Genomic DNA, 16444 nt, shown 5'->3' on the forward strand with positions numbered 1-16444 from the left:
CCTCCCCACTCCGGGGGAGGACCCCGGGGGGCGCCGGGATCTCTTAACGCACAAACACGGCGCGGGGAAGGAAGGGAGGGACCCCCCTGCTCCTGGAAAGGTGGGGAGGGGTCTCACGGCGGTGGTGCCCCCTCCCCGCCCCGGTGCAGTTGGGGGGGCCGGGGCCGATCTTGAAAAGCTGCTTCCGCAAACTCGTCAAAGCTGCAAAAAAAAGAAAAAAAAAAAAAAAACCAACAAAACAAAAAAAAAGTTTAAGGTAAAAATCTTTAAAAAAAAAGAAAATTTAAAAAAACGCAAGAAAAAAAAAAAAACAGAGGAAAAGCTCGAGTGGGGGGGGATGAGAAAGTTTTAACAGAAAAATATACGAGAAATTTAACTTTCAGAGCTGTACATAGGCCGGGGCGTGTAGAAATCCCGTTTTTACCAATACCGGAACCACTGGATGTTATTTTAAATAAAGCGCGTGAGAAGCCGAGGCCGCCTGATCCCTCCTGGGGGGGTCTGGGGGGGACAGGGGTGACAGCGGGTTCAGTCGAGGACAGCCCTGGTTCTTGATGTCCCCAAAATCAGTGACCTTGCCCTGGGTGACCCCGAGCTGTGTCCCACCCTTGGGGACCCTCATTGCTGTCCCCACCCTTGGGGACCCTCATTTCTGTCCCCACCCCCGGGGACGCTCGTGTGTCCCCATCTTTGGGGACCCTCCTGTGTGTCCCCACCCCCGGGACCCTCATTTCTGTCCCCACCCCCGGGGACCCTCGTGTGTCCCCATCTTTGGGGACCCTCATTTCTGTCCCCATCCCTGGGACCCTCGTGTGTCCCCACCCCCGGGACCCTCGTGTGTCCCCACCCCCGGGACCCTCGGGATTTGGGGTGTCCCAGGATTTGGGGTATCCCAGGTATTGGTGTGTCCCGGGATTTGGGGTGTCCCAGGATTTGGGGTATCCCGGGTATTGGTGTGTCCCGGGATTTGGGGCATTTGAGTGTTTGGTGTGTCCCAGGATTTGGGGTATCCCAGCTATTGGTGTGTCCCAGGATTTGGGGTGTCACAGGATTTTGGGGTGTCCCGGGATTTGGTGTGTCCCAGGATTTGGGGTATCCCGGGATTTGGTGTGTCCCAGGCTTTGGGGTATCCCAGGTATTGATGTGTCCCAGGATTTCGGGTGTCACAGGATTTTGGGGTGTCCTGGGACTGGGGATGCCACAGGATTTGGGGTGTCTGGGATTGGGGGTGTCCCGGGATTGGGGATGTCCCGGGTTTTGGGGTTCTCCAGGTCTTGGGGTGCCCCCTCACGCTGCCACCCCAGGGGACGCTCACCGCGGTGCCTACACCGCCTTCATGAAATCCCATCGCTGCTACGACCTGATCCCCACCAGCTCCAAACTGGTCGTCTTCGACACATCCCTGCAGGTGTGCCAGGGCCGGGGGGGCACTTTTGGGGCCGGGGAGGCACTTTTGGGGCTCCCTGACCCCCGTGCCTGCAGGTGAAGAAGGCGTTCTTCGCGCTGGTCACCAACGGTGTGCGGGCAGCCCCGCTCTGGGACAGCAAAAAGCAAAGTTTTGTAGGTGAGCGAAGGCTCCGGGGGTCTCTGGGGGCTGAGGGGGGCTGGCAGGACCCTCCTCACCCTGCCTGCCCCCCAGGAATGCTGACCATCACCGACTTCATCAACATCCTGCACCGCTACTACAAATCTCCCATGGTGAGGGCCGGGGTCTGCGGGGGGCTCAGGTCGGGCTCTGCCTGCCCCACCTGACCCTGGGTGGCTGATCCGGGTTTCTCCTCCTCCTCCTCCTCACAGGTGCAGATCTATGAGCTGGAGGAACATAAAATAGAGACGTGGAGAGGTGAGGGGGTCACTGCTGGCTGCCTCCCACCCTTCCCAGCGTGCCCAGAGCCCCCCAGAGCCGTGTCCCACCCCCCATCCCCTCACCCACCCCTCTCCCCACAGAGGTTTATCTGCAAGACTCCTTCAAGCCACTGGTCTGCATTTCCCCCAATGCCAGGTACCCCGGGGGGCAGGGAGAGGGGCACAGCTGGTGGTGGCACTCCCAGGAACACCCCAAATCCCCCCTCCCTTCCCCCCCACAGCCTGTTTGACGCCGTCTCCTCCCTGATCCGGAACAAGATCCATCGCCTGCCCGTCATCGACCCCGACTCGGGGAACACGCTCTACATCCTCACCCACAAACGCATCCTCAAGTTCCTCAAGCTCTTTGTGAGTCTCTGCCCCTTGGTGATGGTGGGGGCCAGACCGGGACCCTCGGCCTGGGCTGTGCCAGGGCCATGCTGGGACCCCCAGCCTGGGCTGTGCCTGGTACCTGTTCCAGGTGTTACCCCAGGATGTTCACCCTGGGCTGTACCAGGGGCCACCCTGAGCCTCTCAGCCCAGGCTGTGCCTGAAGTTGCCCCAGAACCCCCATCCTGGGCTGTGCCAGGTCCCTGAGCCAGGTGCTACCCTGGGACTCCCATTCCAGGCTGTGCCAAGTGCCAGCCCAGGCTGTGCCACGCCCTGAGCCAGGTGCTACCATGGAACTCCCATTCCAGGCTGTGCCAAGTGCCAGCCCAGGCTGTGCCAGGTCCCTGTGCCAGGGGCTGCCCTGAGACCCCCACCTCAGGCCATGCCAAAAGCTGCCCCAGAGCCCTTGGCTGCTCCAGGGGTCACTCTGAAACCCCCAGCCTGGGCTGTGCCAGGTGCCTGCATGCCAGGTATCACCAGCTCTGGGTGGGCACAGCTCTGGTACCTCACCACACACTGCAGAGCCAGAGGACCCCCAGGACTCTGCGTGGACCCTGCGTGGGGGTCCCACAACCCCCCCAGCTCTCTGTGCTTCCCCCCACAGGCCTTGGCTCAGCCCTGTCCCCTCACTGTCCCCTCAGATCTCAGAGGTGCCCAAGCCTGAGTTCATGGCACGGACGTTGGAGGAGCTGCAGATTGGCACCTACAGGAACATCGCCGTGGTTGGCACCAGCACCCCCATCTACGTGGCCCTGGGCATCTTCGTGCAGCACCGTGTCTCCGCGCTGCCCGTGGTTGATGATTCGGGTAAGGATGTCCTGTCCTCGCTTTGGCTGTCCCCAGGTGACCTCCTTGGGGGCTGTGTCCCCTCCGGAGCACCAGGGGCTTGGCTGAGCTGCTCCCCTCCCTCCCCAGGGCGCGTGGTGGACATCTACTCCAAATTCGATGTTATTGTGAGTACTGCTGGGGGAAAATCCTGGGTTGGGGGGAAAATTCTGGGTTGGGGGGACACTGTGGGGGGTCTCCTAATCCCAGCTGTGTCCCCAATGCTTGTCCCTGCCCCAGAACCTGGCAGCTGAGAAGACCTACAACAACCTGGACGTGACGGTGACGCGGGCGCTGCAGCACCGCTCCCACTACTTCGAGGGGGTCCTCAAGTGTTACAAGCACGAGACGCTGGAAACCATCATCAACCGCCTGGTCGAGGCTGAGGTAACAGTCCCGGGGTGCTGGGGGGTCAGGTAGGGGGGAGGCTGGGGTCCCTGCACCCCCTCAGACCCTCCTTGTGTCCCCCCTCCCCAGGTCCACCGGCTGGTGGTGGTGGATGAGAGCGATGTGGTTAAAGGGATCGTCTCCCTCTCGGACATCCTGCAAGCCCTGGTCCTTCCCCAGGGCCCCTGAGGCAATGGGGGGGGGGGTTCAGTCCTCCCAACCCCCCCGACTCTCTTCTCCTGTATCACTGTGCCCCCCCTGGGCTGATGGGGACACCCGGGGAATGCCCCCACTCACCAGCAGCATCCAGCAATAACCCCCAGCCCTGGGCCAGCTCCTGCTGCCTTTCTCTGGGTGGGGGGAGCCCACAGCCCCCCCATGCCGTGCCCTGCACCCCAAAGCCGTGTGGGGCGATGGGGGCAGCCCTTGAACCCCCTGGGGTGCCAGGCTGGGGTCACCCTTAGCCATGCCAGGGCTGTTCCTTGTGTGGCCTCTTGTCCCTGTCACCCTGCACCCTCTCCCTGGGTTTGGTGAAACCCACTCAGCTCCACCCGGCCCGGGGACCCCCCCACGCCCCCGGGGGTCTCCCCCCAGGTTCCCCCGGCTGTGCCCACACCCGCCACCGCTTCGTGTGTGAAGAGAAGCCACGAATAAACACAGACCTGGCACCACCCTGGCTCCGTGCAGGGCACGGGGGGCATTGGCCAGGGAGGGGGTGTGTGGGGAGGGGCTGTGGCCCCCCCGTGGGAAGGGGGAATCTGCTGAGCTCGCCCAGACCCTAAATCCCTGTTTGTTACGCCTGTGGCTTTTCTAAAAAGCCAGGATTGGGGATGGGACAGAGACGGGGACCTGGCAGGACATGGGGACCCTCTGGTGGGCACCGCGGTGAGCGGGGGGAGTCGGGCAGGGTCTGGGGGAGGTGGAGGGGGGAGCTGGATGTTAGGGTGCCGTGGGGGGCTGGCGGGGGTCGCGGGCAGCTGGGACACCGCAGTTTGCAGCCGGTGTCCACAGGGGAGGCGCGAGGCCCGGCCCTGCTGAGCGAGGCACATTCCTGGCGGGGAGGGGACAGCCGGCCCAGGGACCCTGTCCGTGCCAGTCCCGGGGTCCGGCAGAGGCTGCGGAGCGAGGTGAGCGCCGGGCAGGTACCGGGGGGCCCGGGGGACTCGGGGGGGGTGCCGTGCCGGTTGCCATGCCGCCGCCGGAGGGTTGCTAAGCTCCGCTCGGAGCCCGCGTGGGCTGCAGCGCTTGGTGCCAAACCCGCCATCGCCTGCTTGTCGCAGGGGGGGAAGGGATCCCGCGGGGCGGCGGGGAGGGGGGGGGACACAAACACACACACGCGACACGACACCCCTGGGACGGCCGGTGAGGTCCCCACGGTGCACCGGTCTCCCGGGCGCCCGGGGGTCAGCGTGGCCCGAGGTGGCACCGGGCGGGACACGGGGTCCCCGGGGGCACACGTGCGGCAGGTGGGTGCGTGTGGGTGGGCTGGTGGCTCCGCCGAGGCTCCGGTGAGCCCCCCGCCGTGGGGACCCCCCTGCCGGCCGGGGCCATGCTGGGGGGTCCGGAGAGGGGTGCGGGGCGCCTGCGGATCTGCGAGCGGACCAAGGTGGTGCTGGTGGAGATCGACACGGTGGCGTGTTGCAGCCCGGGTGCCACCGGCATGGCTGCGGGCTGCTGGCCCGAGCCCCCCTGGACCTACCGCCGCATCGCCGGGGAGTACGCGTGAGTGGGGACCGCGGGGGGGGTGAGGGGGGGGTCCGTCCTGCTCCCCTCCCTCGCTCCCCTCACTCCCCCTCTCTGTCTTGCAGGTACCTGGAGAAGCGCTTTGTGGCCGAGCTGGCCCCCCCCTGGCCCCCAGTGCCCTCCAACCCCCCTTGTCGCCTGCAGGACTTCACCACCCGGCCCCGGGTACCCCCCACCCCCTGCCCCCCGCGGCAGCTTGAGGGGCCAGGGGGCAGCGGAGCCTGGGGGGGGCACCCTGTGCCCGTGCCTCGGCCCCCGGTGTCGGGGGACAAGCTGGGCCCCCCCACCTACGAGGTGCACATGCAGCGGGTGCAGGCAGCCCACGCCCGCCGTGGGGGACCCCCCCCTTACATCGCACCCCCCGCCTATGACGGTCCCCACCGCACCCTGCAGCTCCGCCCCCTGCGGGGTCCCCGCAGCCCCCCGGCGGCTCCTCGGGCCCGGGGGGCTGTGCCGGGCGGCTGGAGCCACACACTGCCCCGGGCGGCCACCGAGGCCAAGCACCGGTGGCCCCGTGGGATGCAGCTATCCCCAGGAGGGCCTGGCACCCCCCGGCACTGCCAGACGCTTCCACGGGCATCAGCCGGCCGGGAGCGGGCACCGGGGCGCGGGAGGGGGCAGCGGGGGACGGGGGGACACGTCCTCATTGACGCCACCCGCGTGGTGGTCCGTGCCCAGTACGTGCCACCCCCGCAACGACAGCAGGTCCGCTATGCCAGGGCGTCCCTGGGGCCTGGCACCCCTCCTCGCAGCCCTTCCGTGCCCCCCGGGATTGGCAGCCCTTCTGCTGCGCCCTCGCCCCCCCGGGAGCCCTCCGGCAGCCCCCGCAGCCCGTGGCAGAGCCCGGGGGGCTGCAGGGGTGCCCGCGGGCGGCCCCCGCCGCGGCGGCCGGTGCTGTACGCCCAGGCGCTGCGTGAGGCCGTGTCCCGCATCCGCCGGCACACGGCGCCCGACTCGGACTCGGATGCCGAGGGCAGCGTGGGGGGCTCCCGGCAGCGACTCTGCCGAGACCCCCGCGCCTACAGCAGCAGCAGCAGCAGCCTGGAGAGCACCGGAGCCCCCCCGGGCTCCGCCAGCCCCACCCCTGCCTGAGAGGAGGGGCTTGAAGGGGTGTGGCACTTCTGGGGCGGGGCTTAGCGGGGTGTGGTTCTCAGGGGAGGGGCTCGGGTGGTCTCGGTGGTGGGGCTCAGGGCTGGAGTTCCCACCGGCTGACCCCAATAAAAGCTCCGGGATCCCGGTGTGCTGCCTCTGCCCCTGTTTGTGTGAGGTCGGGGATGGGGGCATCACCTCCTCAGCAAGGACACAGGTGTCTGGGCACGCCCCCATGACATTCCCGGTGTCTGGACCCCCCCCGTTATGGTGCCGGGGTCAGTCGGAGGTCCCGGGTGTCCCGGCGGCCACCACAGTGCGTCACAACACGGGCAGGACGTGCCAGCTCCCCCCGTATCCCCCATAATGAGTAGGTGAGCACAGCAGGGCTGGCCCTCGGCCACCGACCCCACGTCACGGCCGTGGGGGGACCCCGAGTGACTCACCCGGGGGGGGAACTGTCCCCCCCCAAGCAGCCGCCACCTCTTAGTCACGCTGCGGGGGGGGGAGGATCCCCGCGGCCCCAGGAAACCGCACAAATATCGTGTCCAATTTGCACGTTATTTAAAACCGGCTCCTCCCCCGCCCCCCTGCGCGACCCTGTCATTATCGCGGTGACACCGGCCCGGAGGTCACGGCACGGGGCAGCTGTCGCAGCAAGGCCACCCGGTAGGCTGGGGGGGCACCCCCAGGGCCACGTCACCCCATGTGTCCCCTGTCCTGGCACGTGGCCAAGGTGGCATTGGAGTCCCACACCTGGGTCTGGCTTGAGCCACAGTGACAACTGCAGCCCAGCGTGGCACAGGTGTGGCCCTGCAAACGGTACAGTGACACCTGGCACTGCTTGGCATGGCCTGGCACGGCACAGGATGGTTGGCACGGTGTGGTGTGACCCACGTGTCTTGTCACGGATTGTCACGGCACGATGCAGTCTGCCACGGCCTGGCACAGTTTGGAACGTGGCTTGGTATGGCCCAGCACACCTTGGCACAGCCTGGTATAGCCTGGCACAGCTTGGCATGGGTCAGCTTGGCACAGCAGCCTGGCATGGCTTGGCAAAGCCCAGAAGAACAAAGCACAACTCAGCAGCCTTGGCACGGCTTCGAATGGCAAGGGACAGCTCAGAACAGCTCGGTGCAGCCTGGCAGAGCTTGGCACAGCCTGATACCACCTGACATGGCTCAGCACGGCTCAGCATGGTTCAGCAAAGCCCAAAACGCTTGGCACAGCCTGTTTGGCATAGCTCAGCACAGCTGGGCACGACTTGGCACACCTTAGCACAGCCTGGCATGGCTCAGTTTGGCACGGCACAGCTTCACAAAGCCCGGAACAACCCAGAACAGCTCTTTGCGACTTGGCACGGCTTGGCACAGGCTGGTATAACCTGGCACGGCTCAGCACAGCCTGGCACAGCCCAGCACAGCGCGTCAGGCTCGGCGCGGTGCCCGGCGTGGCGCGGGGTGTCCCAGACGCGGGGGCAGCGGCGCGGCCCTTCCCGTGGGATCAGCTCCTGCCCAAACCCGCTCCCCGCCGGGAAAATCACCTTCTAATTCGGGCTGCTCCGGCGCCAGCGCCTTCCCCCGGCACCCCCGGGGCACCCGCCGGCCCCCCAAAGTCGCCGCAGCCCGGGGTCCCCCCGGGGCCAGGGGGGGCTCAGCCCGTGGGGTGCCAACGCGTGGGAGCGGGGGGTCCCGCCCGGCAGCGGAGCCCCCGGAGAGGGACGCGTTGTCGCCTGTGGCCGCCAGATGTCGCCGCGCAGCCGGTGACCGAGCGCACCGGGGGGCACCGGGGGGCACCGGGGGGCACCGGTGGTCCTGCCTGTCCCGGGAGCGGTGCTGTGTCCCCAGAGAGCCGTCAGCCACGTGTGACATCCGTGCCGGTGCTGTCTGAGAGTCACGGCAGTCCTGTGTGTCACCGGGGCTGGCGGTGTCCCCAGGGAGCTGTGACCCTCGCGTGTCACCGGTGACGGTGGTGTCCCCAGAGGGCTGTGTCCGTGGATGTGCCAGCTCTGGCTGTGTTCCCAGAGAGCCGTGACCCGCATGTGTCGTGGGTGCTGGTGGTGTCTGAGAGCCTCGTGTGTCACTTGTGACAGCGATGTCACCACAGACCTGTGCCCATGTGTGTGCTGCTGCTGTCCCCAGACAGCCGCGACCCGTGTGTGTCACTGGTGGTGACTGGCGTCCCCAGAGAGCCGTGTCTCATGTGTCACTGCTGTTGGCAATGTCCCAGAGGAGCCACGTCCATGTATGTGCCAGCGCTGGCAGTGTCCCCAGCGAGCTGTGACCTTCGTGTGTCGCCGGTGACAATGGTGCCCCCAGAGATCCGTGTCCGTGTTTGCGCTGCCGTTGGCAGTGTCCCCGCGGCGCCGCGACCCGCACGTGCAGCTGGCACCGGCCATGCCACATCCCACGCGTGCCAGCAGCACTGTCCGTGTCCCCACAGCGCGGTGTCACCTGGTTACCCGCCACCTTCCTGAGCGTCCCCAGCGTGTCCCTGTCCCAGCGCTCCTGCCCGCGGTGCCGGCTCTCCCAGGCCGCGCGAGGAGCCGGTGGGAAGGGTCCGGTGAATGCGGCATTGTTGCGCGGGGTTGGAGTCACAGATAATTACCTCAATTAGTTACAATGGCAGAGTAATAAATACAGGCTTAGCGGCTCCTTCCCCACTGCGGCTTCTCAGATTAATCCAGCCCGGGCGAGCGGAGCTGAAAGGATTGATGGACAATTCATTAAACCCGCCGAATGCCGCACAAGGCACCCGTGAAGGCCGGCGTTAGCCCCCGGCGGCTCCGCTTTGTCCCTAATTGTTCGTCTCGGGCATTGGTCACCTATCAGGGAGTGGGTGACGGCGACGGTCCCCCCGGGGCTGGCATGCCCGGGGATTAGAGGCCAGCGCTGCCACCGTTGCTGGGCGCGTTGGCCCCGCGCCGGAGGAATGCGGCGGATGGGAGGGGGCGGCCGGACAAGCCGGGAGCTGGCGGGACGTGGGTCCGCATCGACCGGAGGCGAGGGGAGCCGGGACGGGGCTGTGCCGATGGTGATGGTGACAGGGGATGGGATGGGAGGGGATGGGGAAGGTTCCACGGGTGGGATGGGGCCACCTGAGGGTCTGGGCAGGTGGGCACAGCTCTGTCTGTCTGTCCTGTCCTTCTGCTCTGCATTTCTGGAATTGACAGAGTCCTCCTGCCCCACACTTCTGGGCGCTGTCCTGTCCTGTTCTGTCCTGTCCTGCACCTCTGGGGTCAACACAATTCCTCTGTCCTGCACCTCTGGGCACTGTCCTGTCCCTATGTCTGGATTCTGGGAATGACACCATCCCTCTGTCCCACACTTCTAGGCATGGCTCTGTTCTGCATCTCTCTGTGTCATCCTGTCCCTCTGTCCAGAAACTTCTGGCATTGTCCTGTTTTTCTGTCCTGCACTTCGGGGAATGTCACCATCCCACTGTCCTGCACCCCTGGGCATGGCTGTGTCTCTCTGTCCTGCACCACTGGGCACTTTCCTGTCCCAGTGTCCCACATTTCTGGGAATTACATCTTTCCTCTGTCCTGGAAGCAGCCTTGTCCCTCTGTCCTGCACTTCCGTGTGTCATCCTGTCTGTCTGCCCCACGCCCCCAGGCAGAGCCCCCTGCACCCCATCCTTGAACAGGGTTGGGGTTGTCCCATCCCTCAGCAGACCCAGCTTGTGGCCACCATCCAGCTGTTCTCAGATGTGACAGCCTGCTGCAGGATGGCACCGCCCTCTCCCTGGCCCTGCTCTGGCCCACAGCAGCTATTTCCAGCACCCAGGAATATTTGTCCAAGCCGGGGAGGTCTGTGCCCGGTGCCCAGGTTGCCCCTGCCCACCCGGGGGTCGCGGCTGCCCGAGGTGCCCAGCAGGACACACAGGAAAAGCTGAGTAACAGAGGTGACTTATAAGAATGTCATTATCTATATTCCTGACTCCTACCGCAGGAAAACAGGCTATTTTCATGCTGAAGCAGGAGCAGAATTTAGCAGGCAGATAACCCGGCAGGCGGGAGATGCTCGGAGGGTTATTTCGGGCTGTGTTCCTTTCCAGGCGTTTTCCTTGCCTTTTGGTATTTTATTCTCCACGCTGGGCTGTGTTTTGACCTTGGCGCGGGCAGCGGGGGCCCCCAGGGTGTTTTTCCCCCCCTCCTTTGAGTCTAAACATCAACTTTTCCACTATCGGCTCCGCGGGATATTTTGGGTGGTGGCAGCGTCATCCCGCAGCCTTTGATGCGGCACAGCCTCAGGGGCCCCGAGAGCTTCCCGGCTCTGGGGGGGGAGCCCGGGCTGGGGGTCCCCCGGGACAGGTGGGCACCAGGCTGGGGGTCCCCCAGACACGGAGAGGGAGGTTTTGATGTCCCCAGGTGTGAAGTCACGGTGCAGGGGGAATGTGTGCACCCTGTGCCCTCCGCAGGGGTGCCCATCACAGGGGGATGCCTGTCCCAGAAGGATGCCCTTCCTAAGGATGCCCCTTCTGGGCATATGCCCACCCCTTTGGGATGCTTATCCCGGGGAAAAACCCATCTCGAGGCATGTCCTGCATGCTGAATTCCCATCCCGGTGGGGTGCCCACTCCAGTGGGAGGACTGTCCCAAGAGGATGCCCATTGTGACGGGATGCCCATTCCAGAGGGATTCCCATCCTGAGGAAAGCCTGTCCCAGAGAGATGCCCATCCCAGGAGGATTTCCACGCCAGCAGAACACCTGCCAGCCACGGAGCTGCATCCCCCCTTTGCCACAGCGTTTCTCTTGTGGTCACACACGGATGTAGGGCTGTTTGTGGGGCCAGTGGCCATCTCTGTCCCCTCTGGCCCCTGCCCCGGTAACCCCGGTGCCCTCCCCCGGCCCTGCTTTTCCCCCGGAGCCGAGGGGAGCCGTCAGCCCCGGCCGGTAGCGGTGATGGACGATGCTCATTCCCTGTCTGTCGTCTTGTACCTCCCGGGGCCGCTCCCAACTCCCGGCCTCGGCGGCACCAGCCCGACCGCCCCGGCAAATTCCAGCATCGGAGATGCTGCAGTCAAGGTGCCATGGTGATGGGCGCCGCAGCCGTGGGGATGGACGTCCCGGCCGGGAGCGGCGGCAGGAATGGCTGGGATGGAGACGGGCACAGCGGGAGAAGGAAGGGGGTCTGCGGGGAGGGGATGGCAGAGAGTGGAGGGAAGGAGGAGAAAGATGGACAGACAGCAGCCGGAGAGGCTGATGGATGTGGAATGGGGAAGTGAGGGGATGCAGAAGTGATGGATGGACAGATGGATGTGGACAGCACATCCCACAGTTTGGGATACATTGGTGTCCCCCCAACAGCTCATCCCTCCTTCCCCCAGCCCCCCCAAACATAAATCAGGGCAGGACTGATAAAAATATATTCTTTATTCTTCTCTAAAGGCTATCAATGACACCTGTAACAAAGCATCATTATTATTAATTATTATTAATTATTATTATCTTTAATTATAAAAAACAGGGCCTGGGGCCAGCGAAGCAGGGTGGGGGCGGCAGCACCAAACCGTCCACAATAAATATTTTATTTACAGCAAGAAGTGACCCCGTGGAGCCGGGGAGTGGCCGGGAAGGTGCTTGGCACTGAGCCCACCCATGGCAGGATGGGGGTCCCTAGGACACATCCATACCCCCACCCATAGGTGCCTTCAATCCAGCCGGGCACCCGTCATGGGGGGTGTGTGGCGCAGACCCCCTCCGGGGCTGGGCAGGGTGGTCCCGGGGCAGGTCACAGGCACTCGTGCAGCACCTGGGTGTTGGTGCAGTTGAGGCAGCTGACGTGGCAGCACCAGTGGAAGGTGCAGTTGCAGCGCTCGGTGACGCGCTGGGTGCGCGTGCGGTACCCGCGCCCGCAGCACAGCAGCTCGCACCCGTCCAGCCCCGGCGAGGAGCTGTTGCAGAACCTCCCGGCCGTGCCCGCCGTGCCCATCTTCCCACTGTAGGTGCAGAAATTGGGGGATTTCTCGAAGTAGACGAGGTCGTGGGGCGAGGGGGGCTTGTGGGCCGGGTTCTCGGGCTCCAAGTGATGCAGCTCCACCCGCGACGCCCGGTTGCTGCCCTTGTTGCCGTAGATGACGCGGGAAGCGCCGTCAAAGCGATCCTTCAGGACGTCGCCCACGGCACGGAAGGTGGGCAGGCGCATCCAGCAGGTGCGGACGGTGCAGGAGCCCGACATGCCGTGGCACTTGCACTCCTGGCGCATCTCCGAGAAGACCGTCTGGAAGGAAAGGGGAATTTAGGGCCTTGTGAGGAGCCTGGGACCCCCCTGGGGACCACCGTGCTCCTACACCCCTCGTTTCTGCAGTGTCACATCACCTGGGCACCACTTGTCCCAAAGACAAGTGTGAAACCCATCTCCAACTGTTCCCAACACACACATGGGAACAGGCTGAAGGTCTTGGTGGGCCTGCTCATCTCTGTGCCCACCCCCCAGTGCCCTCACCAAGCCCCCAGTGCCCTCACCATGCGCCCGGCCTCGTTGTTGTGCAGGTTCATGAGGAAACGCAGGTCTCGGCCCTTCTCACTGGAGTCCACAAACTCCCTCCCAAAGAGGCGACCGAAGTCGATGTTGTCACTGCAGCCCCCCCAGTGCCAGTCAGGGCCACCAGGGCCACGGCGCCGGTAGTCACAGGTGCAGGACTCGATGGACCCCTCCGAGCATGACCGGGCCACCGAGTGTGTCACGCCGGCACTGGTGATGGCAAAGATGAACGCTGTCTCCCGGCAGCCTGTGGAGGGAGCGGGGCCTCAGGGGGCTGCCAGGATGGGGAGGGGGTACCCGCTGGCACCCCCAACCCTCCATCACAATGGGCTGGTGATGCCCTGTAACAAACCAGGGGCGCTTTGATGAGCGTCCCAACTTGGGGGTGCATGGAGAAGGTTTGGGGACCCCCGTGTTGACCCCCAGCCTCACCCCGGTTGACGATTTTGCCGAAGATGTTGGGGCCCTGGGAGGTGGGACAGTTCCAGCGGCGGTTGCGGAACTGCCACTTGCACTCCTTGATGGCAGTCTGGAGGCCGGAGCTGACGCTGTGCAGGATGCCGGGGTTCTGCCGGATCAGCTTGCGCTGCTTTCGGCTCAGCAGCTGCAGGCTGGGGTCCAGCACCAGCTGCACGTTCTTGGAGTCTGTCAGCAGGTTGGTGGACGAGGCCACGTTGATGATGCCCCTGTGGCACAGGTGGGGATGGTCACCACCAGCGGGGGGTCCCCAGCGCCTCCCTCCTCACCTCAACCTCCCTGCAGGCTCCTCGGTGCGACCGCAGCATCCCCTGTAGGGATCCCAAACGGGGGTCGCAGCCCTGTGTCCCCCCACACGCCCCATCCCTGCGTACAGGGCAGCCCCCGCTGTGCCTGTGCCAGCCCCGCCCTCCCGCCTCACCACCCCGGTGCCGGTACCGGTGCCGGTGCCGGTGCTGTCCGACTCACCACCACCGCCCGCTGTTGTTCACTGCCAGCGTGTTGGAGAGGGAGGAGAGGGCCAGAGCCCAGAGTGCCCGGAGCGCCAGCCCCAGCGCGGCGGCGCGCATGGCTCCGGCCCCGGGAGCCCCGGCAGAGTGCGCGGGCGAGCGGCCGTCCCGGTATTTATGGTGCCGCAGAGCCCCCGGCCCGGCCGCTACATCCACGCGTGTTTCCGGACGCGCGGGGCGGCTCCGAGATGAGGACGGCCGCGGGGGGACGCGGGGAGCGCCGGGCGGGCGGGCGGGGGGCCGGCACCGCCGCCGCCACCGGGCTGCAGCCGGTGGCCGGGGCGCGGCGTCGGGGGTGCGGTGCCCAGCGCACACTGACCGGGCCCTGGAGCGCGGCTTCGGGCGCTCCGTTGGCGGTGCCGCTTCTGAGGACCCGGTGCTCGGCACTCTGTGCGCGGTACCCGGTGTCGGTACCGCTGCTGGTTCTCGGCGGTCCGTGCGCGATACCCAGTGCCGGTGGTCGGTACCGGCAGCTCCCCGGGGAGCCGGCACGGCTGGACTCGGCTCGGCGCGGCGGGTGCACAGCGCTCAGCACCCGGGAGCATCTTCCAGCCCCTTCCCTCTTATAGGGGCGGCGCGGAGGGTCCCCGTGGGCCGGTCCCGCCGCGCGGGGCCTCCCCGCGTCCTCGCCCTAACAATGGGGAGCGGCGGAGCTGCGGCATCTCTTACGGGGCGGCGGGAGCGGCGGCGCCGGGGCTGTCCGTCACGGCCCGGATTAGCCCGGCGGGTGGCTGCGCCCCGGCCCCGTGCCCAGAGCTCCCGGCTGCCGCCCCCCGCCTTCCCCGCAGTCCCGCGCACACGTTCTACAGGCACCGGCACCGGCACCGGCGGGGCGAGACCGGCACGGCCCGGGACAGCTCCCGGCACAAGGAGGAGCTGGTCCCGGAATAACCTGGGACGGCCCCGGACGGCTCCGGGCGCACGGAGGGAGCGGGGAACGGGGGTAGCCCGGGATATCCCGGGACAGCCCGGGGTGCACAGGGGCAGGAGTGACGGGATATCCCGGGACAGTCCCGGGCGCACGGGGGAGGCAGAGCTCCGTGACAACCCAGGGCGCACGGGGACAACAGTCCCGGGAAAGCTCGGGGGCACCGTCCTAGTGTCGCGACGTGCGATCCCCAGGCTCGTGGACCGTCGAGGCTACCGGGGGCCCCTCCGGAGCCCACGGAGCCCTCTCCCGTCCTAGTCCGTGCCTGGCGGGACGGGGCGACAGCCTCCTCCAGCCGCTAGAGCCCGGGTTGTCCCGGGCTGTCCCGGCGGCACCCCGGACCCCCGTGGACACCCACGGTGTCTACAACCCGCGTGGGCACGGCACTGCCCCGCACGGCTCCCCCTGCACCGGAGCGCCCAGTCTGGGCCGGTACCAGGTGTCGGAGGTAGGGATGGACCGGGGGGTGGAGGGATTGAGGGACGGAGGATAGAAGGAAGGGCAGGGGGTGCTCGGACGCTGGCGGGGGGCGGCCTGACATGCCCACGGGCAGAACACGGGCACGCAGGGCTGGTGCTGGCCCGGTCTCGGCTGGGACAAGACTGTCCCCGCCATCTCCCGCCCGGGCCGGTTGTGGGTGGGAGTGAAGTCCCCAATGCGGGGCCCGACGGGCCGGGGGGCTTGAGCTGAGTCCCCCGTTGGGGCGGGAACCGGGGGGGGTAATCCCCCCGCCGCGGTTTCCCCGGACCAGTCATGCGGGGCCGGATTAGCCCCGCTGGCCCGTCACGGCCCGGGGCCGCCGCTCACCACTTTAATTCAAGGACGGACAAAGCTCGGGACGGCGGCGGGGGTGGGGGGCTCGCACCGGCACCCACCCGCACCCCTTCCCCCGGCCCGGGAGGAACCCAGGGCCGACCCGGGGACTGCTCCAGCACGGCGCTCCCGCCTCCCCCGCCCCGGTTCCCGGCCGGGCCGGGCCGTGTCCACGCCCTCGGGCCTCCGCCCCGTCGGGGCTCCCGGGGCTGAGGTCAGCGGCCGCGGGGAGGCCCCGGGGCGCGGCTGGGAGGGCCCTGCCCGGGGCTGTGCCACCAGCGGCGGGGCGCAACCACGGCCCTCGCCTCCCCCGCTCCATCCCGGCACCCTCCGGCCCTCGCACTCCCTGCCCGCTGTCCCGGGCCCCCGTTCCCCCCATCCTCGGTGCTGCAGCCCACGGCGGCCCGGCGGCCCGATGCTCGGGATCCCCCCAGTCCCGGGGTGCCGCTGGAACAGTTCCCGCAGCCGTCGGGGCGGCAGGTGCCGCCCGGTGCTCCCGGGGTGACTGCCGGTACCTGCCGGGGAGCGGGGGGCATCCGTCCCGTCCCGTGGCGCCGAACAGGGACGGACAATCGGACAACGGGGACAGACGGACGTGGGAAGCACCCGCGGGTTCCCCGCACCCGGTCCCGGCCCCTGCCCTGCCTGCGAACACCGGGACAGCCTCTGTACCGACGCTATCGGCACGGTGCGGGGGTGCTCAGCCTGTCCCCCAGTGACGGTGCGGGGTCCCCGTTCCCCGTGAAGCACAGGGACGCCCCCCGAACGGGACTCTGCCTCTCCGGTGCTCATGGCGGGGGCGGAAAACCCGGGACTCCGTTCTCCCCATGTTCCCACCCCGCCCCGCCGGTGCGGCTCCCCTTCGGACGAGGCTCTGCCCCCCCGGTGCGGGTCCCGGTGCCCCCAGGACCGGGCTGATGGCGTGGGGGGGGGACACACGGGGACTCCCCCT

General features: G+C 66.9%; 4 protein-coding genes across 6 annotated transcripts in view; 3 read left to right on the forward strand and 1 right to left on the reverse strand.

Moving 5' to 3' along the window:
• Nucleotides 1–891: 891 nt before the first annotated feature.
• PRKAG1 (protein kinase AMP-activated non-catalytic subunit gamma 1) lies at nt 892–4118 on the forward strand. 2 transcript variants are annotated; one of them, XM_041472569.1, is made up of 10 exons: nt 1088–1408; nt 1483–1564; nt 1640–1698; nt 1798–1843; nt 1948–2002; nt 2088–2214; nt 2877–3042; nt 3151–3188; nt 3301–3447; nt 3538–4118. In XM_041472569.1, exons 1-10 carry the CDS (start codon nt 1142–1144, stop codon nt 3634–3636), a joined length of 1086 nt encoding a protein of 361 aa, XP_041328503.1. In that variant the 5' UTR covers nt 1088–1141; the 3' UTR covers nt 3637–4118. The 2 variants fall into 2 exon arrangements, with proteins under 2 accessions (XP_041328502.1, XP_041328503.1); XM_041472568.1 differs by having other exon boundaries at nt 892–1408; nt 1483–1698.
• A 72-nt stretch (nt 4119–4190) lies between these two features.
• On the forward strand, nt 4191–6412 carry DDN (dendrin). Of its 2 annotated transcripts, XM_041472567.1 has the most exons (3): nt 4230–4574; nt 5092–5169; nt 5256–6412. In XM_041472567.1, the coding sequence occupies exons 2-3, from the start codon at nt 5108–5110 to the stop codon at nt 6280–6282; spliced, it is 1089 nt and encodes a 362-aa protein (XP_041328501.1). In that variant the 5' UTR covers nt 4230–4574; nt 5092–5107; the 3' UTR covers nt 6283–6412. The 2 variants fall into 2 exon arrangements, with proteins under 2 accessions (XP_041328500.1, XP_041328501.1); XM_041472566.1 differs by having other exon boundaries at nt 4191–5169.
• Nucleotides 6413–12012: 5600 nt separating this feature from the next.
• Nucleotides 12013–13811, reverse strand: WNT1 (Wnt family member 1). Its single transcript, XM_041472565.1, has 4 exons — nt 13711–13811; nt 13198–13451; nt 12747–13012; nt 12013–12501 (listed from the first exon to the last, which is right to left on the reverse strand). Exons 1-4 carry the CDS (start codon nt 13809–13811, stop codon nt 12013–12015), a joined length of 1110 nt encoding a protein of 369 aa, XP_041328499.1.
• Nucleotides 13812–14562: 751 nt separating this feature from the next.
• ARF3 (ADP ribosylation factor 3) overlaps nt 14563–16444 on the forward strand; it is a 4341-nt gene continuing 2459 nt past the window's right edge. The window contains exon 1 of the mRNA XM_041472580.1: nt 14563–14576. The gene's annotated coding sequence lies outside the window, so the exon portion shown is untranslated. The remainder of the gene's footprint in view (nt 14577–16444) is intronic.

Source organism: Pyrgilauda ruficollis, unplaced genomic scaffold (genome assembly GCF_017590135.1).
Source record: "Pyrgilauda ruficollis isolate IOZ18807 unplaced genomic scaffold, ASM1759013v1 scaffold293, whole genome shotgun sequence".
Lineage (NCBI taxonomy): Eukaryota > Metazoa > Chordata > Aves > Passeriformes > Passeridae > Pyrgilauda > Pyrgilauda ruficollis.